General features: G+C 35.0%; 1 protein-coding gene and 1 non-coding gene across 2 annotated transcripts; one reads left to right on the top strand and one right to left on the bottom strand.

The window, feature by feature from the left end:
• Positions 1-5,404: 5,404 nt before the first annotated feature.
• On the bottom strand, positions 5,405-21,573 carry LOC121366672 (molybdenum cofactor sulfurase-like). The gene is given in 12 exon segments (XM_041491027.1): positions 5,405-5,474; positions 7,145-7,423; positions 7,835-7,893; positions 9,132-9,217; positions 18,059-18,221; positions 18,268-18,339; positions 18,483-18,665; positions 18,861-18,977; positions 19,029-19,305; positions 19,422-20,163; positions 20,166-20,336; positions 21,561-21,573. Coding segments are annotated over 12 exon segments (2,232 nt in total).
• On the top strand, positions 11,499-11,570 carry Trnaw-cca. Its single transcript has one exon. It is a non-coding gene; the product is annotated as a tRNA-Trp (tRNA).
• Positions 21,574-25,475: the final 3,902 nt, after the last annotated feature.

Here is a 25,475-nt window from a genome sequence, read left to right as displayed (position 1 = left end):
GTCCATAAGTCTATTCATGACTGATTTAGTAATGATGCCATATCTAGCAATGAGACTGTTAGGATCACTGGATAGTAGATTTTATCTAGTAGATCAGTGAACCTTTTCAGTCAACTATGATGTATTCTCTGAGTGGTTCAAAGGTTGGAGCATAGAGGAGGCTGGCAAAATCTGTGAAAGTTTTAAGAAACCTGTCTACTTCTTGATGATCCATTCCCCAGTGTCTCTGCAAGTTCCACTATGACTTTTTTAGCCATTATCAAGGTGATTATCTTGATCAACAGAAGCAATGAGACTTCGAAGAAAAATCCACTTTAGTTGGACTACACAACGAAACTTAGGATTATGAACTATCATCTGCTCTAGTGCATCTCTGGTTCGAGATATTGACTATTCATTTGACAAGTTTATATACAGCCACTCATTATGAAATGTTTGCTCAATTTTTAGACTATTAGCCTCATTCTCAATGACTTCACGAGCTCCTTGAAGTAATCGACTTGCTGTATCATCATCTAGTGATTCAGTCACACCAATCATAATAGTTTGTGATCTCTCCCTAAGTTAGGAACGTACCCAGCAGCAGCATGATGTAACAGATAAGATAGACGTGATCTAAATTTCAAGACATGTTTGTCATGACGCTCTTTGTATTTGTCATCAGAAAGATCTGGATACTCAGAAAATTTTGGGACATCACGATCAAGTGAGAAACAGACAATCCTCACTAATTTTCCACAAAAGGCTGCAATAACAGGGAGGAAATCATACAGACCTTTGTTAACTCCAACGTCTAGACCATTAACTAGTGTTACACCAGTCTGGAAGAGGCCTATGTTCAAATGACCTTTCTTAATAAGTCCATACAAATCACCAAGTTGATTTAACAGCCAATTAATATGCTCATTGTGTAACACATTTTCAAAGCGACAACCTGGTGGAGGTGGTGTTTCAAGATCAAACTTAAACTCAAGAGGATTTCCATTCCTCAAAATTGCAGTACGGATCATATCAGAGAGATGAAGTAATGTTATACTGTAACGTTTACTTGTAGGAGTCCAAATAAACTTCTTGAAAGGATAACCACCGAGACACATTAGATTATACATTGATAGCAACGATCTTTACTCTCCATTGATGTCGTTTTAATCTAATATTGCAGGTGACATGAATTTTCGAAGCATTTGGTCATTGCCATTGTTTTTACCACAGGCAGGAAGACCAGTGAATGCCACAACCAACGAATTCATAGGAACGGAGCCATCAAAGAATAATTTTGTAAATTTTTGCTTGGTTTATAAGTCCTATGAAATAGAGAGAAAATGAAACACAGCTGATACTCCTGATTACGTAAACTATAAATTCCTATGTAAACATTTAACAACTGATGGAACCTTTTATGAATGGCTAGAGTCCCACACAGAAAAAGCCATACTAATATTGAATTAATACATTTAGGTTTCGGATTCAGAATAGTATTAGTTTCACATTAAAGTATTGCATTTTCTGCCAAGATCTAGTAGATACAGTGCTCATTTTAATATTACATACCAGGTGTTGGTGATGAGATTTCTACTGAATCTGATCTTCCAGAATGAGACAATATAGACATCAATACTTTCCAATTCTGTTTTTCTCAGTGTATAGGACAGGTTGTTCACAGACAATAAAGACTCCCAGGACTTCCAAACGTCCTAGAGACATGACTACTAGTAAACGCTATTGGTTCATTATACTCATCACCTACATAAGAGATAATTATGCTGAATATGCTGGAGTCATCATACCTCGAACTTTGTTCTTGTTCATTTGGTTGTTCCATTCGTTATCAGCTACATGTAGGTGTAGCTAACAGCCACACCTAAACAATATTCATTGACAAGCAGTCTTCGTGTTGGTCTTCTCTATTGTCCAAACTCTCAGTATATCAGTAATGAACGGAATACAGCACATCAATGTACATTAGTTGATCTTATAAGAATTATATTTTTGTCTTATACATGTCTCCATGCAATCTTTTGTGCTGAACTAATTCGTCTTTTCTGAGTCGTAAAAACTTCTTGGCAAGGGATTTTCTTAGAGTAGCCATGCTTCAGGAGAAGGGGGGGAGAAGACTTTGAAACACGATTAACAAGTAGCCATTAGTCTGGGGACAGACTAATTAAGACTACTGACCACTTTACCTATTATTCATAACATTCAGCTTCACAAGATGGTGAATTAAGGGATGTTAAAATTTTTGTAACATTACCGATTAAATCAATATGTGATATCTAGAGTCTCATTTATAATTCTTTTCAGTCCTCCTTTTGATCGTTCTTTACTACTAGCACCTTTCTCCCATGTTAAAATTAACATCATATAAAATTGCCATCCACTATAATCCTTGTAATGATGGTCATACTCTTTGTGAGACCTAGAGCATCGAGATTTGTTTGCTTCTTAGCTCTGTCTTGTAATGATTGATGTTTACTCAAAACAGTGCAAGCTTTGCTACAAAATCACCATCCAAAGAAGCTATAGAAAGTAATATTTATTTTAGTCTTTACTAATTTACACAACTCACATTCTTGAAATCTGTGGCTGATCCTCAGATGATAAACTTGACACTAATTTAGAAAAAACATTAAATAATGCTGGGCAATTTTAATTTAAAAAATTTACCTCGTGAGCAGCTTGATCACAAAATCTCGTTTGCTATTTATAAGAGCCTTGCAATCCTCACAGAATTCAGGTTCCTTGTCAGGATAGAGATAATGGTATCTCTTCTCACCACGACAACACTTTAATCCAAATTGAATCTTAATCCTCTAAAATATTGTGTAGTGAATGCTTTCACAACAAACACTTAATAGTTCTGTGCATTTTTGCCAAAAGCAGATTGATAGGTAAGTATTGAGTCATCAGTATTGCAGATTGTTATCTCTGTGGTACGACCTCGATAATGATATCAATGTCAACATCTGGTTGACTTTCAACATCTTTTAAAGGCCTAACTCTGGTGATGTTAATAGCTCACGAGTAACAAACACAACATCAGGGCATTTCTTTAAGGATAGAATTAACTATTACAGATTGACAGCTAATGGGATATGATCACTCTCAATGACAACATGTATAGAACCAAGCTCCTTATCAGCACCATTCATGAATGCACTAGAGATGCGAGATGTGGGTAGGAAGTAAGCTAAATCATCTTGGAGTTTACCATCAAGTAAGAGTCCGTTTAGGAGGGATGTATGCTACCATTCCAATTGAAATCACAATATCTAAGGACTGGCTTGGCAAGATCTGGTGTCATAAACATGCTTATGTCTTCTTTAGTAATATCCCATAATCTACCAACCAAGGTTCTTTGGGTCACTGGGATCGTAGAGTTTATCTAATAAATCTGTGAACTTTTTTTAAATCAACGATGACATAGTCTTCTAGTGGTTTTGAATGGTTGGGCATAGAGAAGGCTGGCAAAATCTGTGAAAGTTTCTAAAAAAAGTTATTACTTCTTTGTGTTCCATCCCAACGTATCTGCAAGTTCCATAATCACATTTTTAGCCATTATCACAGTGTGATTCCCCTCGTTAACAGAAGCAATGAGACTTCGAAGAAAAACCCACCTAAGTGGAATGTGTGAGGCGAAACTTAGGATTATGAACTATCATCTGCTCCAGTATATCTTTAGTTTGTGCTATAGACTCATCATTGATACATTTATATACAGCCACTTGCTGTGAAATGCTTTCTCTATCCCCGAGACTCTTAGCCTCTTTCATGATCATTTCACCGAGCCTCTTCAGTAGACCCTTGCTTCACTATCACCTACTGACTCAGTAAGACCAACACTGCAATAGTTCTATAATCTCTATCTTTGTTAGGAATATAACCAGCCGCATGATGTGTAGAAATATGATAGACGCGATCTCCATCTCATGACAATGTAGTCATGTACGATCCTTATATTTGTCATTAGAAAGATCTGGACACCTCAGAAATTTTTTGACATCACGGTCAAGTGAGAAAAAGACGATCCTCACTAACTTTCGACAAAAGCCTGCAATGGCAGGAAAGGAATCCTACAGACCTTTGTTACTCCAACATCTAGACCATTAACTAGCATTACACCAGTCTGGAAGAGGCCTATGGTCAAATCACCTTTCTTAATAAGACCATAACAAATCACTAATTTGATAAACAACCACCCTCATGTGGTCATCATGTAATTTCTTTTTAAAGCCCATCTGGGAAATGTACTCGACGATCAAATCTAAATTCAAGAGGGTTTCCATCCTCACAATTACAGTACGAGCAGATCAGAAGAGTGAAGTATGTTATACTGTAACGTTTACTTGTAGGAGTCCAAATAAACTTCTTGAAAAAGGGTAACCACACCGGAGAATACATAGATTACGTGTTGAAAGGAACCGATCTTTACTCTCCTCTGATACCATTTTATCCTGGGGCAATATTTTAGGTGACAAGGACTTTTGAACCATTTTGGTCATTGCTGTGTTTTGCCACAAGCAGGAATACCAGTGAATGCAACCGCTAGGGAATTCCTAGGAACTGAAACTATGAAGAATCATTTTGTAAATTCTCTCAATATTTATATATCCTAATAAACAGATAATACAATTCAATATGATGATTACATTGCTTACCCCCGACCTGTCAGGTACTTGGTGGAGGGACTTATAAAGTGTCCATTATACTTCCCTAGTTGAGTTTTTTCCGGTTGGTATATTGTAATTATCTGTACCCATAACAATAAGCCAAGTTTCCATATTCTCGACGGCGGAAATCAGTACTACTTGCCATGATTGCGTTGATAGCATATCTACATGAGACGTATTAATACATAACGGCCTCAGATAATGGTTTACCTCAGGCTCTTCACCGTTCTTCATTCGCCATCTTTTTTTAAGACTCGTGACTATACAGTAATTGCAGAGCAGCCCCATCTGGTCCTGTTGATTAAACTAATTGATATTAATAAAATTAATTATTAACTTACAATAAATTTATGGAGTTAGAATACAGTGTTAATTATATTGCATTAATTGGTCTTTGAATTCTTTTTAGTGACTTTTTTTGAATTAATCTATTACGATAATATACATAGATAGTGCTATAGTCCCTGTTATTACAGCACCAATCTGTATATGTGCGTGATGTGTGTGAGAGAGAGAGAGATTGAGCATAACTAGATTATAAATGAAGAATATTCATTAGTGACAAGAGATAGTATTAATATTCACTAGTTTATTACATCTCTCTGGAGACAACTCAAGTCAAAACATACGTCTACAATCAAATACAAATGATAACTTATACTTTAATCTTTCCTACAGTTTTGAATGACTCTATTTTAGAATACTTAGATGTTAAGTATTACTATATTTAGATCTGTTCAGTCTTTAAGATACCCATCAAAATATCCAAATATTTTCTCTTCCTGAGAACCATCCATAGGCTTACATCTAAAAAGAAAAACCAAAGGTAGTTATTAAAGTAACTAATTACTACGGAGTATTTCTCTTCCTTTATTATACAGAAGACTTTGTTGATAGTGTGACAAACATGCTATGATCGTTTCATCTTGGATTAGTAAGGAATGTTTTAAAAATAAGAAAACAGATTAACAAGAACAAATAATAATAAGAAAACGAGGTATGATATGAACGAGCATCCACATCGCCTCAAGAATATGCCAGCAAAGTAATGCTCATACTCGACATGATGATAAACACATTTCAAGGATACTTTACCTAAACTCAAGCAAGCTTACATGAGACAGTTTTGTTTAAAGAGGAACAAAGGGATATTGTGAGAGTGCAGTGATGTAAGATTGATTACCATTCAAAATTTGGGACATTTTACATTTAGACAGAGGGATAATCAGTACAGTTAGTCCTGTTCCTTTAAGAGCATCAGGTATCAGGTGCTACAATGAGACAATATCATAAATAGTCTCATACCCCCAAAACCTAGCTACACAGGAATAGGAAGGGCGATAAACTACATAAGACTCACCACAGGTCTAGTTCTTGTGGAAACTTGTACTTTCGAGTTAGTTCGGGGTAGGTACATTAGTTGCTGGGATGTTGGGCATCTTCCTAATAAAGCTGATACTAATGGACCAGTAAGGAATCCGCTCTACAGTAACAAAAACCTAAACATGAGACTGATACAATGTTCATTTAAAGTGAGTATTTTCAGCTTCAGATATCATGCGCTTTATTCCTATCTATGATGTTTAGTATCGTTTTGTATTCTTTCAGTCTTAAATCTTCTATTACAAAAAAATTAAAGAGAAGAAAGAAGGAGAATATGACGCTGACCATCCATTGGTAGATAGGTGTGGCTTATAGTCACAGACAACCCCAGATACTAAAATGGATGAGAAAGTCAGATTGTTTAATGCCAAGACGATAGTAGACTTCAGAAGAGATTACAGATGCAGTAAGAAATTTATACATTTGCTTGAACTATTATGCATCCGCTGCTAATAAAAATGTCGTTATATCAATAAAGTCATTGTAATTCTGTATTTTAAGAAAGATTTTATCAAAACTGATATGATTTAACCACTGAAGTTTTTTTGCACAAACAAAGCTGCCAAGATTTCGCATTGCAGTTACATTTTCAGTGGTACATGATCATATTACAAAGAATACACGTTTGTGAAGAGTTATCAGGGCTTTATAACGATGTACAATTCTTGGATTAACGATTGGTTGTTAGGCTGAAAAGCAAGTTAAGACCGAAACTTTCCTACGTCACAATTTAGACAAGTTCCAATGATAGAGACTAAGGATCAAAATTTTGTTGGAGATAATAGTGAGTAAGGTTCAGTTATATACAAAATACGAGTAGATACAGATCTAAATGCTAAGTAATTGTTATAAGTATTATAATTTGTTTAATTGGTGCAAATTAACTGTAATTTTTAATCATACAGATTACTGCTGGATAATTTCTTCTGTAGAGGGCTACTAACTAAATTCGAATTTTAAAATATAATAAATAATTATAAAGTGTGCCCAAACTGGCTGACAGTGAGGTGTGGTCAATCTGCAGTAGATAAACAGCAAGAATCCGTTGAGACCAATACTAATCTTGAAGATTTGGGCTAGTGAAGCAAATCAACCTGAGATTGAAACCTATAACCTGAAACTGAGACTCCTGTTCCGGGAGCCTGAAGCCCTGCCCGAACTGAGAATGAGACCTCTGCAACTGTGACTGAAAACTCCTGCCACTGAGACGATTATTCTTCCCCTGTAACAGGAACTGAGACGGGAGATCCCTGCAAACTGTGCCTGAACCCACTGCGACTAGAGCTGAGAATCCTGTCCCAGTAACTGAAACTAGACTGAGAACATTCTCTAACTGTGACTGAAACTCCGGCCACCGAGCGATTACTTCTTCCCTGTAACAGAAATGAGACGGAGACCCCCTGCAGAGTGCCTGAACCTACTGCCACTGAGGACCGAGACTACTATCCCAGTAACTTAAACTGAGGCCGACCCCTTAACTGGACTAAACCCTGCCTATATTAGGTTCAGCCTGAGGCCGAGCCAATTCAAGAAATCAACTAAATGAGACACCATCAGTTGTGCAGTTGCTTGCTGATCCTGTTACAATGAGTGCAGTAGTAATTGGGGGGACAGGAGCTACTGGACGATGTTTGCTAGAATATCTACTCAAAAATAAAGTAAACGATACGTTTGTTTTCCTCCATGTAATGAATTGACTCTGGTAATATGCCTTTAGTTAATACTAAATATATATATATCTAAATGTAATAAATAACTTATTTGGATGACATACTGAATTTTACGTGGGATTGAGGTATTTTTGTAGCGCAAGTTCCCCAAAGTGACTGTGATTGGTCGTCGCCTGTAAACAATATTGAAGGAGTGGATATTCAAATGGAGACAGATCAGAACAGGCTAATACAACATGCAGAAGGTAAGAGAAAGAAATTATTAACTTAAAAATTTTTATCACCGTGTTTCTTTACAATAGATAATGAAGGAACTGCCTGATGAAAGGATTAAGGAAATATGTGAAGGTAATGATGTATTCTTCTGTTGTCTGGGAACTAGCAAAAGAGCTGAAGGATCTGCTGTAAGCAGGCTTTTTCTAATAGTTTAGGGTTTAAAATGTTGTTTTAGATAGCATATATATTTTATAATGCTTATAAAAATTGAAATGTGGTCTTGTAATTTTGCAGGAGGTTTTCATCAAATTGATCATGATTTAACACTGAGGTTTATTGGGCAAGCAAAGGCTGCCAATATTCCTCATTGTAGTTATGTCTCCTCAACTGGTGCTAATCCTAACAGTATGTTACTTTATTTGCAGGAAAAAGGAGAAGTAAATAAGTAGATTACTTTTGACATTTTAAAAGATTTCTTATCTTTTAGGTTGAGCAAGGAATTCAGGTCTAGGTTTTCCTTACGTCACAATTATGCGACCAGGTCTACTAAACAGAGGTGGAGAAATGCGTTTTGTTGAGAAAGTAGCAAGTACACTGAATATGATGTATGAACACTTCTTTAATAAATTCAATTTCAGATTTTATCTTCCGGGGAATTCCAGTCTCTACTGTAGCAGAAGCTATGGCTATTGATGCTTATCAATACAAGACAACCTCTCAGACTCAGAGTGAACCCTCTGGTAATAATGTCACAGTGATGACCAATGCTGATATCCATAGGACTGTTCAAGTACGACTAAAGACGTGTTATTGTTAGTCATAACTTTGCTACATTTTTACACAGGAGGATGCTGCACGGAATAATGCAACAAATTAATTCAAAATCAGAACTAACATTTTCAGTTTCAGTATTCCCCTGATATTGTAAAAACAAATACAAAATAACAAATTTATAAAGGGATTGAGCTGCAAGGATAACCACTTCAAAACAACAATGTATAACACCACCCTACTTAAACTAACTAATGTTTTCAGATCTTGGACATTTGGATTTGGAACAATGTCTTTAGGAAGTGTCCAAAATCAATCTTAGGCTCAGATTTTGTCTTGTGGGGAAGAGACATAACTTTAGTAGAAGAATCCATTGACTTATAAAAAAAACTGTTCGACTAGGGAGATGTTTAGCCTTTAGTACCCTCGTTTTTCTACGAGCCAGTCTTTGTCGCTTTTTATATTCTTTAGAAGACACGTCTACAAAATCATAATCATATTGAGGGACACCTGTAAAGAAAAGGAAAAAGCATTCAAAATTTGGTAAAGTCAAGAAAAACTGTTATGGAAAACATTTATCTAATTAAAGTACAAACCTAGCTTGTATATGCATACTTAGTTAATACTGCGCATACTGTTAATACTGTGTTAACATTATGATCTACCTCTTTTTTTGCGTTTAGTATCATCATAATAGTAATCTCCCGAGTAGTAGTAGTAGTCTCCAGAATAATAATAATCTCCAGAAATAATCTCCAGAGTAAGTTGGAGGTTCTGTAGTTGCTGCAGTTGCTGAGTGGTAGGTGCTACAGCTATAATAAAAATAGAGATATACTGTCATTGGACTATAATATATTTTGTCTAAATCACAAGTATCATCACAGCCATCTCCAGTGTAACCATTGATGCAGTGACAATTGAAATAAGATACACATATACCGCCATTTTGGCAGCCTTTTCTTGATTACAGATAGAAGCTGATGAAAAGCAAAAAGACTTATGAACTAAGGAACATTACCAGGATACCTACAAAAATATATAGTTAAAGTAGCACTTGTCTCTACTGAACCAGCTCCATTATCAGCCACAAATTTTAATATACTCCAGATCTTCTTGAATAGGACATCAATATGATTAAAGAACCATTTTCACCAACAAAGTATCTAAAAGATTAACATGTTATTGAATTTATTCATACATCACAATGAATTGTTATATTGTAAATATTTCACTAATAAATGGAACAATTTAATGTACACACATTTCAAAATAAATACTTGTCATCTGTGATATTGATTGGATTCAAATCTTTATACCATTTAAAGGATGGTTCAGGATTGCTGTTGCCCATACATTAAACAAAATGTATGAAGGTGGATTACGATATTGTTGATTCTTGGGAGTCAAATGAATTATAGGAGGTTCTAAAAATATTAAGTTAATGTTATTAGCATGATCATAAAAGGTTTCTTACCTCTAATCAGACATGACGAAGCTCATAGAATGTGTATTATCACGTGTTCCAGTGCATACATAAAAACCTTCATCTTTATAAGTAAACTGAGGTATCGTAATAAAGTCCTTCAGTATCAATATTTCCACACAAGTCTCCTTTTCTCTGGCATCCCTGACCTCCAACAGTCAACCTCAAACTATAAAAGTATAAAAATGACCATTGCATTTAGGAAATAAGTCAGTAAAGGTTATATGGATTAGCATACAGACATGTGATACTCACGGCTGCTTTTTTGATCCTTTTTTCCTTTAGCTTTAAGTCTGCTCCATGCAATATTTGCTATGACATTTGACCTACATTGTAACTCTAGACAGGACCCATTCTTCACAAAAATAGTTGAAACGTCTGGAGTCACTGTGAGCTTAATCCCTCTAACTACAAGAAATAGAAGTTTGGAGTCAAACTCAAACAGTTCTTATAATAGCTAAGCATTTCACTCACAGCAATCTCTTGCGTCAATTGGAGCTGAGACTAATCTGAATCCTCTTACTCCATCATTAGTTTGCATTCTACAATACACAGTCTCATAGTATGGTTGTACTCTTAGAAGGTACTCCTTCAACCACAAGCTACTGCAATCACATGCTAATCTGTTGTCTTGTGAAAAGTCTGAAACTGAGTTCCATTGTCTATATATTAAATTACTATAAAGAAAAACAGATATAGTTTCCTTACAAGTAGAACAATCGATTTGAGCCTTCAAATGACCCATCAGCGATAAATTTGATTGAATTTTGAAACAGTGCACTAAAAAATAATTGAAATAGACTTTTTCATGCATTAATTTGTACACTTACAGTTGAATGAGCCTGGTTAGATTTCGAAATGGACGTGTTTTGATCTCTGATATGTTGTTATTTGTAAGAATACTAGGACAAGTTAGTAAATATTACATCATCTACAATAATAACTCACATGTAATATAGATTAGGTGTATATTGGAACACATCATTAGGTAAGTAAGAAATTTCATTCCTTGACAAATGTCTAAGAAAAGAAAAAATGTAGCATAGCAACATATGAACCACTTACATCAATTCCAGTCTGTCAAGTCCCATAAAAGATGTTTCACTTATACACCTGATATTGTTGTATTGAAGCCACCTGATAAAATCATGTTGACACATATCAATCTTTCAGATTCTCTATGTAACTTACAATCTTCTTAATTGCCTTGAATCTATAAGAAATCGTGATGGCAATGAGTAGTGATCTTGTTACTGTAAAGAACACTAGAAAGAGAGAATTGATTACTATGCCTTCTTAGCTATAGAGGACTCCGTGGCGCAACGGTAGCGCGTCTGACTCCAGATCAGAAGGTTGCGTGTTCAAATCACGTCGGGGTCATTTAATTTTTTTCTTAGGCTGAATTTATTGATTTTCTTTTTGTAATGCTTTATTACAAATTTTAAAACAATTGCCTTACATTTCTTGAAGACTTTTTAAACCAGTGAACGTTGTGATGTTACAGTTTGAAGTCGGTTAGCATGGAGGTATCTACGGACAGAATTTTATTACACTAATCATGACATTGGAATGAACATAGCTTACAAAGTATGAAGATATGGTTGCTGAACAAAAGCACCATCATCGATAGTTTGTAACTGATTACCATTGACAGTGAGAACCCTGAGCTTGCCCAAATGTTTTAGCTCGTTTTTAGATAAACGTTGTAGTCTATTGTAGTCCATGTAACCTATATAAAAGACACATTGATAAATATGATTTGATAATTTAAGAAAAGAATTGTTCTCACAGATACAACAGATTGGGCATGTGTACAAAAGTACCACTACTAATTTCCTGCGATTTGATTGCTACGAAGTACTCTGCAAAAATAGGACAAGTGTTTTAAAAGTTTTTTTGTTGTCAATATTCCTAGTACTTACAGAGCATATACACTGCTTAGCCCAGTGAGGCTGGAATTAGTCAGTGAATGAAGTCTGTTATTGTCTAGGTATCTATTGTAAATATCATTCATTATCAATATTGCTAACTGAGAACATGACTTACAATAATTGTAGCTTGTGTAATGCTCGAAATGGTGCATTGGAAATATCAGTTATTTGATTGCCTTGGATATAACTAAAGAACAAAGGAAAGGAACATATCTTTGAGTCACATACTAATTAAATTATCATTTTGAGCAAACATAAAACAGCTGTCAATAATCTTTACTTAATTTGTTGTCCCAAAGTTTGGACAATCACCCTGCATTATATGCTACCAAATCACCACTTACAGTCGCTGGAGGTTAGGTAGGCCCCCCAAATAAAACGTTCATCAAGGTAGCTCAGTCTGTTTTCATGGATTGAACTATATAAAACATAATATATAGTGTGATGCATCAATTAAATGAAAGAATAGTAAGCATCCTCTATATACAATGAATGAAGCTATAATAATAATATCAATGTGTTTGAATAACGTACAGTATGATCAGTTTCTCCAGGCTATCAAATATTCCTGGAGTAAGGGATGAGATATGATTATTATACAGCAACCTATATTGTAAAAGACATCTTTGAAATATCTAAATATTGAGTTTATTAGCTTACAATCTCTGGAGATTAGGTAAGTGATTTGAATACATTGATATTAAGTGTAGTCAAATAGTTCCCATCAAGAGATCTATTGATGTATTTATAAAATAAAGGCAATCAACTGGGCTCACTTACAATATAGTCAGTTGAGGCAGTCCTAAAAAAGCTCCTGGATCAAGATTGGTGATGTGGTTGTTATACAATAACCTAGAAAATGTATTATATTTTTATGGCTTAATTGCAATTACATGCAATGAATTTAAATTAACAAGCAATACATAAAATTGTCACGCTTACAAAACTATCCAAATTTGGGAAATTGACAAAAGGATTCAGATCCATTTGAGTTATGAAATTATAACTTAAATGCTAGAGGAAATAAAAAATTAATAAGAGAATTGATAAACAATTACTAATATCACTCCACAGTAATTTTATATTTGCCAAATAACAATCATTAAAGTCTTTTGGTACTGACGTAAGGTTTTTTGCGAACAATCAACATCAGTAATCAGTACAGGAACACTCTTTCGGACATATGCAGCCAAAACCTGAATTATCACCACTATAAGTATCTGATGGCTGAAGTACTTGAGCAATTGAGCAAGTGTTTATCACAGCAATTAAGAGAGCATGAGAATATAAACCCATGATTGCAACAAACATGGATAATAGTGGTGTTGAATTAACCGGCCTGGTTTTTCCGCGCTAGTGCGGGGCATTGTACTAGACAGACAATATGAGGTGCCGTTTGTTCGCTCGCCATAGTTTACAAAAAATTAATGATGACGCTAATTGTATGATTCCGGCGTTGATTCCGTCATTGATTCCGGTTGAACTGATTCAGCTAATCCTTAACACAGCCCTGATTTTTAAACCTGAAGATTTGGAGGTGTAGCTGCCTCTGTGATTTCCTGCATCTTAGAACGCGTCAGCAGTTCAGAAGCACTTGCAGACGAAGGGCAAGAAACTGCGGCACCTAGTTGGGGAAAAGTGGAAGTAAGTCAGTTTATTTAATGAACACGTTCGTCCCTTAGATTACCGGTTGCACACAGTTATATTTCCTCTACCTTCATGTATTTGTAGCGCAAACATCCTGTTGTTGTTAATCCCCTCCAAATGAAACCTAGGTCAGCTATAGAAACGTAGAATGCTTTTGGTTGTCAAAACCTAAATCAGATTTGTGTACCTACCTGGTCATGTAATGGTCTTATGATATATATATAGAGAGAGATCTTTCTATAAAAATGTAACCAATATTGAGTTCCATCAATTGCTTAATTCTTATTGAGAATAGTACAACCTGTCATTCACCTGCCATTCTCCAGTACACAACCTTATGATATTCTAACTTACATCCTCATAAACAATGCTCTATAAAAATGTGGAGCCTCAGCTTTCACTGTTTTGTCAAACAAAACAGTTAGAGACCCAGTCTATACAGGTTTATTATCATGTTATGTGATATACAGCTAAATATTATTATTTTTAGAGAGAAATTCCCCTCTATTGTACTTTCCCCTGTCTTATCAAAACTAATGGTTTATGCAGCCTTTCAGTTTTGAACTAAAAATAGTTTTTTTTCAAGGGCCAATTATATGTAATGTAATGGTATTGTGCCAAATTTCAGCCACAAAAGTGCAATTAAAGGCTCTATCTAGCCCTGCTAACTTTTTAATTTATGAAATGAATTAGTTAATTACTTGTTAGTTCCTGTTTATAGTCACATTCCATAATAGGAATACATACCATATTTAAGTGTCTGTTTGTGTGTTGTTATTAAGACATGATATAATACTTGTTTTTGTTTCTTTAGATATGGTTCTTAAAACATTAGTATTGTTATTGGTGGTGACACTAACTTGTGCACAAGAAGATATTTCGGTAATAGATGAATGGATGGATACAAGGAGTATTAAATGGACAAATAGGTTTAAATAAATAGATTGACTATAATAAATGGATGTGGTATTGTTTTTCAGATGTTTGATGAATCTGAGCTTTCAGAAGAGGGCCAAAGGGCACAGAGAATCCAGGAAAATTATGATAATTCAACTAGTGAGATGGCACGCAGCAGAAGCTTTTTTGTAAGTGGCTCATCAACTGTATTGGTAATGTTAACATTCTCTTTTAGTGTATAGAATCGAACTACAACATATGATCGCACTACTGGTAGACTCAATGTATCTTTTACTGAATTTGAACAAAATGGTAATTATGTATGGACGCTCTTTTTTCAAATGCCTCTACTCGCCTACCTGGATTTATCTCGTAAAAGAGCACTTATATATCTTGTGATAAATATACTCAATTACCAATCAACACCATCCATTGAACCTGGAAGACATCTGTATTGGAACATATGAAACTTATGAACTAATACATTCAAAGAAAGGTATATAAAGGAATGTTCTGTTTGTGTGGACTTTACTGTCTAAATTAAGTTATTATAATAGTAATTATGAAGGTGGTGTTATTCTGTAGTGGTCCTATTACTCACTTCAAACTAGATTTGAACCAGACAGGATTATGATAAATTTTATTAACTTAGATCATACAAATGTACTAAATTTAGGTTTTTTTATTGACTAATTTTTATTAATTCCACATAGGAAATTATGTTGAATTAAAATTTGCTCTAAAATACATTAAAACCAAAGATGGTTATACATATTTTAATAATTTTATTAATATGCATATTAAATTACTTTTTATTTTCTTTCTATAGTATCATTATCCATTTTGTATGGTAGAAATGGTAATATTAACGCTGAAACCCTTTCTAATCGATTTAATGAAACATAATGATGATTTTATCAAAGACCATCTGATCCTAGAGTCATAGGTTATCCTCAACAATCTGAGATCATAGCAATAAATTTAACTACATCTGGTATTTACAATGAGACTGGACCATTACATCCAGGTGCTACTTCCAGTGATGGTGCTGATCCTACTATGTTAGCTGTCTTTATTGGAAGTTGGGGATGTGAGTAGATCTTTTCTATGATTTTACCATCTCTATCTCTCTCTCTCTCTCTCTTCTCTCTCTCTCTCTCTCTCTCTCTCTCTCTCTCTCTCTCTCTCTCTCTCTCTCTCTATCTCCTTCTCTCTCGGCTCTCTCTCTCTCTCTCTCTCTCTCTCCTTTCTGTTTCTCTCTCAGACAACTATATTTTCACGTACCTATTCTGGTGTATCTCGATCATTTCAGATGTAACTATTAGTGAAAGTAGATTTGCTTCTAATCCTAATCCTATCAACTATGGTCTTGAAGCTGGTGATATTGTGTTTGCTGTTATTGGATCAATCTTGTTAGCTATTGCATCATTCTTTATTGTCCTAGGTTACTTCATCCATCCTTTCTTTTTTGGCATAATGCTGGTAAGTAAAAAGAAGAGGTAGCTAAAATTAGCAGCAAAGTTATTACATAAAGATCTTTTTTTACTGTAGATTGTATATGTAGAGCATTGGAGTTTATGTAGCTGATCTCTCCTTTTTATTCAGTGTTCTAATCAGATTCAACATTAGTTTTTTACTGCCTAAAGTTTTTTTGTTAGATTATGATTATGTTCTCTCTTCTTACTTATAATATTCTCCTTTTTTCTGTCAATTAAGTTAGTGATTTGAATATTATATTTAGAAACTGAAAGTTCAAAAGAGTTGTTTTGTTGATATTATAATGAGTTTCTATTTTCATTGTTTAGAAGATAAAACTATATGAAATGAGTTTACACATAAACTGACTAATAAGTTAAGACTGGAACAAGTCTGCAACAAATGCATGTGATCAGTGATTGGTCAAATACAGTCCAAATTTTGCCTAACAATACACACACACATAAATTTATTAACACTGACAAGTGAGGATATTACTTTTATTGCCTCTGATGGTAAGTAGTGTTTGTAATGGTTCAGTACTTCGTAGCCCTGTCTTCTGATCAACACAGATCATCTGACATCGAGTACATCCATCTACACACCTACCACAAAACAATGGAGGATGATCACACATGTCATCACATTGTTCTTACTTGTAATGTTTGGTGTCCAATCACAACTGTCTTCCACTCATCCTCAGAGAATGGCTTAAATGTACTGTTACAAGAGTTCACTACTAGATTAGGTCTAAATCTTGATATAAGGTCATCCACTGTAGGCTTTAGTGAGTATGAATAACATTGTATATCTGCTTAGTGAACTTACAGTGTTGTCTTGTCCTAGTTTGCCTGTTAGTATTGTATGAAGATGGTTTACACTAGATTGTGTCAATAGCAAATATTGAGCCGCATAGCAAGAGATATTCCAAGGCTTGTGTGATCTCCTAGATGTATAGATATCATTGTGTTTCTCTCTCTCTCTCCCTTCAAATTATTATTTGAATTTCAAATTTACTATTTGTATTCCAAATTTTAAACATTATATCCTGTAGTATCGCAGACTCCTTCATCGTATCATGGCGATAAAGCTATGGTCATTCATTTCATTTGACTCCTCAACAAGTACAACAGATATATATGTCTGAGTAATGCATAAAATGCTAAATTCTAAATTCTAAAATTAAACCTGCCTGGTAGAAATCTCTCTCTCTCTCTCTCTCTCTCTACCTGTCTGTGTCTTTATTTCTCTATGAAAGTTTGGATTCATCTGTACAAGTCTACATTGTCTTCCTAGGACATGACACAACCAAACTGCTACATCATCTCCACAATCAAGACCCTGAATTCTACAAAAAAAAGTAACCAATTATATTAATAGATAAGGAACAAAAACAGGAAATAATATGTACACCACATAATGCTCAACAATAATATAATTGAGTGGCCCTTGTTTACAATTTCTTTGCATGTAACATGATAAATTGCTACAAAAAAGGATTAATAGTCTTCTTGTTGTTATCCTGTTATGTCATAAGATAGTCCTTTCTATGGTATTACTACAAACATGTGGACAATCATGGAGAGACTGTATATAGAAAGGAAATGTTGTACTTATTATTGTTATAACATACCTATTTTTCATTAGAGAATACCATAAAGTTACAGTGCATTACTTTATCAATGTCATTTACATGTATTATGTCTAACATATTGTTATTGTACTTACTTATCTCCGCATACTTTACTTCTGCATACAATGTTGTCATGAGTAGTGTTTGGTTGATATGCAGTCACTGTAATATCAGATACTGAACTATCTGCAAAGGATATATCAGGATAAACTTATCACTGTTGAGTATTGAGTTAGTTATTAGTTAGTTACTGAGTGCATGGTGGCTTAAAAAAGCAAACTTACCAGTAAATTTCAAAGTTAGTTTGTTAGTTTCTATATCAAAAGATGGCTTGATGAGAGCTAATTTTGGCTCTTGTTTCTGACTAAGGCATGCCCCTATCTCGTTGACTACCATCCATTCTCTGTCCCATAAGAGTCCTCTTTTACCCACAGGCCAAAACTCCACCTAAGGTCAATATTGTTGTTATTATAACTCTGTTTCAATAAATTACCTCAAATTTTCCACAACTCTTAACTGGATAGAGTATAAGCTTCTCCCAGTTTACAATTTTCAATTGCTCCATCTTTACATGTAATATAGATGATAATTAATACCTTTACTCTACATAAATTACCTGTATTTTTGTAACATTGTACATCACTCCTTACTCTAAGAACAGCTTGGTGGTCACATTTGTGAGTAAAATTGTATTGTAATTTTGGCTACATCTGTTGCAACTATAGTACTACCATCTTGATTAATGGTTTCCATGTTTATAAAACATGTCTTGATAAAATCTAGGAATGTTATAGCATCTTGTTTTGTGCTCATGTAACCAAATGAAATACGAACACAACCAGTGGGATACCCATTAATTAAGTCAATATCATCACCACATGTATGACCAGCCTATGAAAAGAGAGAGAGAAATTACTAATCTGATAAAACAGTTTATAAAACTACAGGTCAACAAGGTCAATTATTTGGACTACACATATGTACACTAAGATATATCTATATATAGATACGATTTAATTACACATCAGGTCAAAGGTCAACAACAATAGTATGATATGTAATGATCCGGAAATTTTGGGTCATGACCTTGAAATTATTCAATATTTGATCAGAATTCAATCCCAAATAATACTGACAAGCACCAGGGTTACAAAAACAACCAGTACGAAGGTGAACATTATATACACATGCTAACTTGTCGACCTATAGAGGAAAACAGCAATTAGTCAATGTAACTTGGTAATAGTAACCTACTTCACTATAGCCAATGAAACTGCCATCAGATCTTAGAAGATTGAATGCCAAAATGGCGCCTGTTTAGCTATATCACTGAAGTTTTCTCTGTGATATAAAAACGCATAAAGATCGTCCATTGCTATGTTTTAAGGCAACCATTTCATTGTATACCAGCTGTGCTAATTGAAAGGTGTGTTCACTGATTAACTGCATCGTGAGACCAAACCTCTTTAAAGTCTCAAATCCATGTCTGAGAGATGCAATGTCTAGGAATGAAACTGTACCATCCTCAAATCTGAGGACAGAAGTATATTGATCATTGTAATGTTATGTTGCTAGGCAATAGAACTTGAAAATAGTATAAACATATAAAATAGACATTGTCATTGCTTACACAATAAATGATTCTACCTTTCATGTGGCAATGGTCGTGGTTGATGGAATCTGTTTCGGGCTATTGATGTGAGTACAGTCCCACCGCCAAAGTATGTCTTTCTGAGGAGCTCTCCTATGTCATGACGTATTAATAGCGCTCCAAGACCAGTAGGAAAACCAAATATCTTGTAGAAAGATATTGTCACAAAATGAGCAGGATACTGCTTTAAATCCAATGGGTTAGTAGATACATAGCTAGCAGCATCTAACAAGACTAACCATACTCCCTTTACTGACTGTAGGCCTGTGATACTGACCTCCTTATTAGGAAGTCTAGTTGTCCACAAAAGTGGATACTTTGACCTGAAAAAGTTACTTTGTGCTGGATATGCAAATAAGTGATATAATGGTGGTCCAGCTGTTGGAAAGGTGTCCGAGAATGGGGCAGTTTCTTTGGTTCCCATTATAATGGCATTGTCTGTTATGCAGACTATTTTAGCACCATTCTGATTAGCAATCTCTCTCATTCCTATCACAGAAGTGTGATTATCTTCCAAATAGCAGAAGATACTCCGGTTTCCAGTCAGACCTTGCTGAGGATCCAATTTGTCTACCGATATGTATAATACAGTACTGTCTATTTTAGCTGGATCATCACTAGAACTTAAAACAGTTGACGCTTTGTTTTCTCCATTCCATGGAAATATTTCGCTTAACAGTTTAAGTGATGCAGTACAACCTGAAGTAAATACAATGTCGTAATGATCAGAATCAGTACCAAATGGTTCAGTATCAATTCTCTAGTTTGATCAATTGTATCTGTGCTAAATTTACTGCTGGGATTTCTGCTGTGGGGATTGCCATAAAGATGTGTTGATAAATCTTCGAAGCAGGCTTCCAATTGACTTTTAGCATACAGAGTTGCTCCAGCATGATCCAAATATACTGTACCTATTAAAAGAAAATGATGTATAATGTTATATATTATGAAAATTACCTTCTGAATGTGAAAATTCATTTTTCCCCCATTTGCCTGCCATTGTTGGAGCCACGCCTCTAATTCTGCAGAGTTAGTATACAGAAATAGACTGACTCTTCCGTAAACGTCCTAACAGCTCAATTAGATATTAAAGAAAATCATACCTCGATCATACAATATAATTTTTTGGTAAGTTTAAACATAAATTGGGATTGGGTAGGGGAGTGATGAGTTGCGTGTCAACTGATCAGACTAGTTTGTCATAGTGTGTGCTAATCTTTCTTAGGACACATACTGGTCTGAAAAGATTGAGTAATCTTCTCTCTGACCTCTTACATATCTGATTTCAAGGCATACCTAGTTTTAAAACGTCTTTAAATGCACTCAACACAATTGATGATTTAGTCTAAATATCTTCTAATTCTGCAGATAGTTTTTAATTTAAAAATGGCTGACAGCGATGAAGTTAACGAAACAAATCAAGATTATGAGATTTCAATAAAAAAACATGTCATGTATTTTAAAAGATGTTCAGAAATTCTTCCAAGCCAATGTCAACCATTAGATTCTAGCAGGTATGAGATTGAGCCCATCAATACAAGTTTCAGTCTAGTTTATCTATAAATAGGATGACAATTTATTCTTTTGTATCTCGGGACTTGATCTCATGAACAAGTTAGATATTTTAGATGATAGGAAATCAGAAATCATTGATTGGATATACTCACAACAGATTCTACCCAATAGCAATGACCCTGGTAGGTAACCATGTGTATGTCGTAATTTGATGAAGGTGATAAGAATGTCAGTGTAAATATAATATCGTTAACAGATAGTAACTTTGATGTTTGTGGTTTCAGAGGGTCGCCATTTTTAGGAATTCCTTTTGAAAATGATATAAAGTAATTCTGGTATTCTAGTGGATGGCTGGAATTAAAACAGGAGAGAGAGAGAGACTGTGTGTGTGTGTGTGTGTGTGTGTGTGTGTGTGTGTGTGTGTGTGTGTGGTGTGTGTGTGTGTGTGTGTGTGTGTGTGTGTGTGTGTGGTGTGTGTGTGTGTGTGTGTGTGTGGTGTGTGTGTGGTGTGTGTGTGTGTGTGTGTGGTGTGTGTGTGAAAACATTATTCTCATTTTCTATTTTTCTTTAGTCTCCTCAACATTATCCATATGGACTATAGCCACATTGCCATGACTTACACAGCTCTAGCATCTCTACTGATTTTAGGCAATGATCTAAGTCTAGTAAGCAAAGAAGCTGTCTTAAAGGACTAAAAGCCTCCAACAACCCAATGGAAGGGTAACATGTTACTTACTCCTGTGTTGTACAATAATTTGACATAACTCTCTCAATTATATAGTTTTAGTTCAACTATTGAAGGGTCAGAATGTGATATGAGATTTGTTATTGTGCTTGTTGTATTTGTTATATGTTAAATGACTGGTCTGGTATTGATTTAGATATGACTGTTGATTATATTAAGAAGAGTATGGTAAGGTATTAGTAATTTTGATCATTTGTTAAAATTGGCTATAGAACTATGATTTTGGTATTGCTCAAGGACCTTCTCTGAGAGCCATGGTAAGTAAGAGTGGTGATCAGAGACTCAGAGAAGAGAGAGAGAGACCTATTTCAACATTAAATTTCATTGATTGTTGTTTCCAGGTGGTTCTACATTTTGTGCAATAGCCTCTCTGACTCTCATGAAACAGACTTGAAGTGGTATTCTCTCCTCGAGAGTTGGACAGACTTCGTAAGTGGTGCATCATGAGACAATTATCGGATTTCAAGAGAGGCCTAACAAACCCGTTGATACCTGTTATTCATTCTGGATAGGAGCAAGTCTAGAGGTAAGAAATGACGACAACACTGGTGTGTGTTACATATATGGAGTTGTTCCTATAGTTATTGGGAGTTCTTATTTTGTGGACAAAAAAACTGAATTATGGTTTTGTCATATCAACTGAAGGAAAAATACTGGTGGGTTTTCTAAATGGCCTAATGCTCATCCTGGTAAGGAGATATATGGATTGAATGGAATAGATAAAAGGGATGGATGGATGGATGGATGGATGGATAGATAGACAGGTCAAATGGACAGATATATGACAAAATAATGGATGGATGGATAAAGATTAGGTGTGTAAATGGACAGACAAATGTGAGGATGGATGGATAGATAAATGATAAATGGATAAATACATGTACATATTATTATATATACATGTAAATTATAAATTATATAAACTTACTTAGATCCTTGCACACTTACCTTGGTTTGTGTGGTCTATCTTTAATGGGTCATAGTCAACTAAGATCTGTCAATGCTGCTCTCAATATATCTCAAAGAGCTACTGACTGGTTACACACATTACACTCTAAACGATAAACTTATATTTTTCTTATTTATTATTATGAGAATAATAATGATTACGCTTTTAAAGGGGCGTTGGCTAGAGTGACTCATTTATTTTTGTGATGGCCTCTTCTGGTGAGGCTGCAACTATCTCTCTTCCTCATGGCCACAAAGAGTGGCCAAAATTAAAAGCCAAACTCCAAAAGTTAGCTGAGAAAATAGAGAATGATTTTGATGCCCTTGCAGACACCATAGTTCTCAGTCCAGAATGGGTCTGGACAAACCTCCAATGCTTAACGTTTTAAAGAAAGCACTCCACAACGGTCAGCACTACACGACTGAGCATTTTTCAAGACATTTTGCCCTACATTGCCAATAAAGCTCTCAGTGTAGAAACAGTATTCCAGAGAAACACTTCAGGTATGAAGTATATATATGGATCCAATATCATACTATCTATAATTCTTATTTATTACCAATGCAGCTTTATTTAGTGGTATGACAGGAGGAGTTCTTTTAACTCGTCATCAAAGCTGTTGTATTTAGCATTAGCATTTTTTCTATTTATTACCAACATCAAGCAAAAAAAATGGTAGACGATATCAGCATCTTAATGTATCAACAATTTTGAGTATGGTTTTTTTCGCTAGCCAACAAGCAAGTGTCTTTGTATTATTGGATACTTGATCGTCTTATGAAAGCTGAATTTGCAGGAGATGAGGAGTTCTTTAAACGTTGCATTACAATTGAAAGGAAAGTACTAGAACGTGAGGTTAAGTACTAAGGAGTTCTGGTCTAAATCAGAGATACCTTTGGGTCCTCTTGAGATTGATGCAGTAGGTGTTATTGAAGACAGCCATGGTTCTCTCAAGTAGATTTTGCTAATGAGTACATTGGTGGGGGTGTGTTACAACAAGGAAATGTACAGGTAAACTTAGACAATGATTACCTACTCAAATTTATTAATCCACAATGCCTACAGTTGTACTAAATATTTTCAGTTTCAATATTACAGAGTACATATTGATACCTGTACTCTTAGGATTAACTAATCTTCTCCATCTTATAATAATCTGCTTTATTATAGGAGGAGATTCGATTTGTGATTAATCCTGAATGTTGGTCTCTCTTCTCTTTTGCGAAGCCATGTCCAAAGATGAGGCTATTTTAATAACAGGTGCTGAGCAATTTTCATCCTACAAAAGGTTACGGAGGGAACTTCACATACTCAGGACCTTCACTGATCCTAACATCCTAGATGTTAAGAACCGTTGCTCTGTTAGTATTGTAGCTATTGATGCTATTCCAGCAGCCTGGTTACCAGGGGGAGCAATGTATCAATTCAAAGAGGAAGCTGTTCTCAGGGAGGTGAACAAAGCATATTGTGGATTTAGCTTTGATGCAGTTGGTGACACTGCTGGTGGAAATACTCGAGTTCTGTTGCTACAGGCAACTGGGGTTGTGGCGCATTTGGTGGTAATAAAGAACTAAAGACATTGATTCAATGGATGGCATCAAGTCAAGCTGGTAGAAAAATGATTTATACACTTTTGGAGATTCTAGACTTTCCGAGCGGCAACAGAAGATGGTTGAATGTCTTTCAGAGGCCAAAGTAACTGTTGGACAGCTATATCAAATATTGGCTGGAGTTGAAAAGGAAGTGACTAATGAAAAGGGAGTTTTTGCTTATGTCATGGAAAAAAAATAAATCCACATTCAATGAAAAATCTGAAAATTAATTTTCCTTTATAATATAAGAGCTTATCCATTTATGAAATAAAAGTATATTCACAGTAATCTAAAATTAAGTGGATTTCATAAATTTAGCTGCAAAGTTCATCTATTTTAAAACTCCGTTCATTATATGGGAGAGAGGATCTATATGATTTATTGTTTGTAACCTAAATGGAGTAGATGAGGAGACAGGTAGAGAGGTAGAGATGTAGACATTGTTGATCCAATAGTGTTACTGAGCATTTCATTACTTTACCGAGACGTGCCTCCACTTTATGTCGAGAACTACAAGAAACAAAAACCAGACAAATTATATTTCATGCAAATCAACTTGGCATTACAGGTCATGATCTTTATGTCTTGATTTTAGATACTTAGCTTCCAATGATAAAGACTCTGAATGTAATTTTTCTTGTTTCAATTCTTTCCTTTGCATTTTAATCTCACTTTTAACTGTCCAATCTACAAAGACAGGAACTGATAGTCAAATAGGAAACTATCGTGTGGCAAACCTTTCTCTCTTTCTCTTTAAGTGCTATAGTCTCGTTTTCTGCTCTCAGTTTTTCAGGTAACGATGAGCAGAGTATTGTTGTTCCATGTGTTCTGTTACCTCAGCTAACACACGCTGGAGTTCATCCCTACAATAATATGATACACAGTAGTAACTACACATAGTAACCATAGTAACTACATAGTAGCCATAGTAATACATAGATCTTTATTGCAGAAAAGGATGTTATATACGATAAGCATGCATGAATTACCGTGTGCAGCTTCCATATTTTTCCTGCACTCTTCAAAGTGAAGTTGTGGCTTGGCTTAGTTCGTCCACTTCATTTGAAGTTTCAACTAACTGCACTCTTGACTCTTAATCATAAGACCATTTTATGACATGTCACCTCTTAGCATCTTTAGTAGCTTTACCTGACTCAGCTGTCCTCAAAGCTTTTTTTCTCTTTAAGTGGTTTCATCTATTTCATTCGTTTTCTAGATTCGACTGTCTTTCTCTTCTGAAGACTATCCA

The sequence above is a fragment of the Gigantopelta aegis genome, unplaced genomic scaffold (assembly GCF_016097555.1).
Source record: "Gigantopelta aegis isolate Gae_Host unplaced genomic scaffold, Gae_host_genome ctg6569_pilon_pilon, whole genome shotgun sequence".
NCBI lineage: Eukaryota > Metazoa > Mollusca > Gastropoda > Neomphalida > Peltospiridae > Gigantopelta > Gigantopelta aegis.
This window is presented reverse-complemented; position numbering and strand designations above follow the sequence as displayed.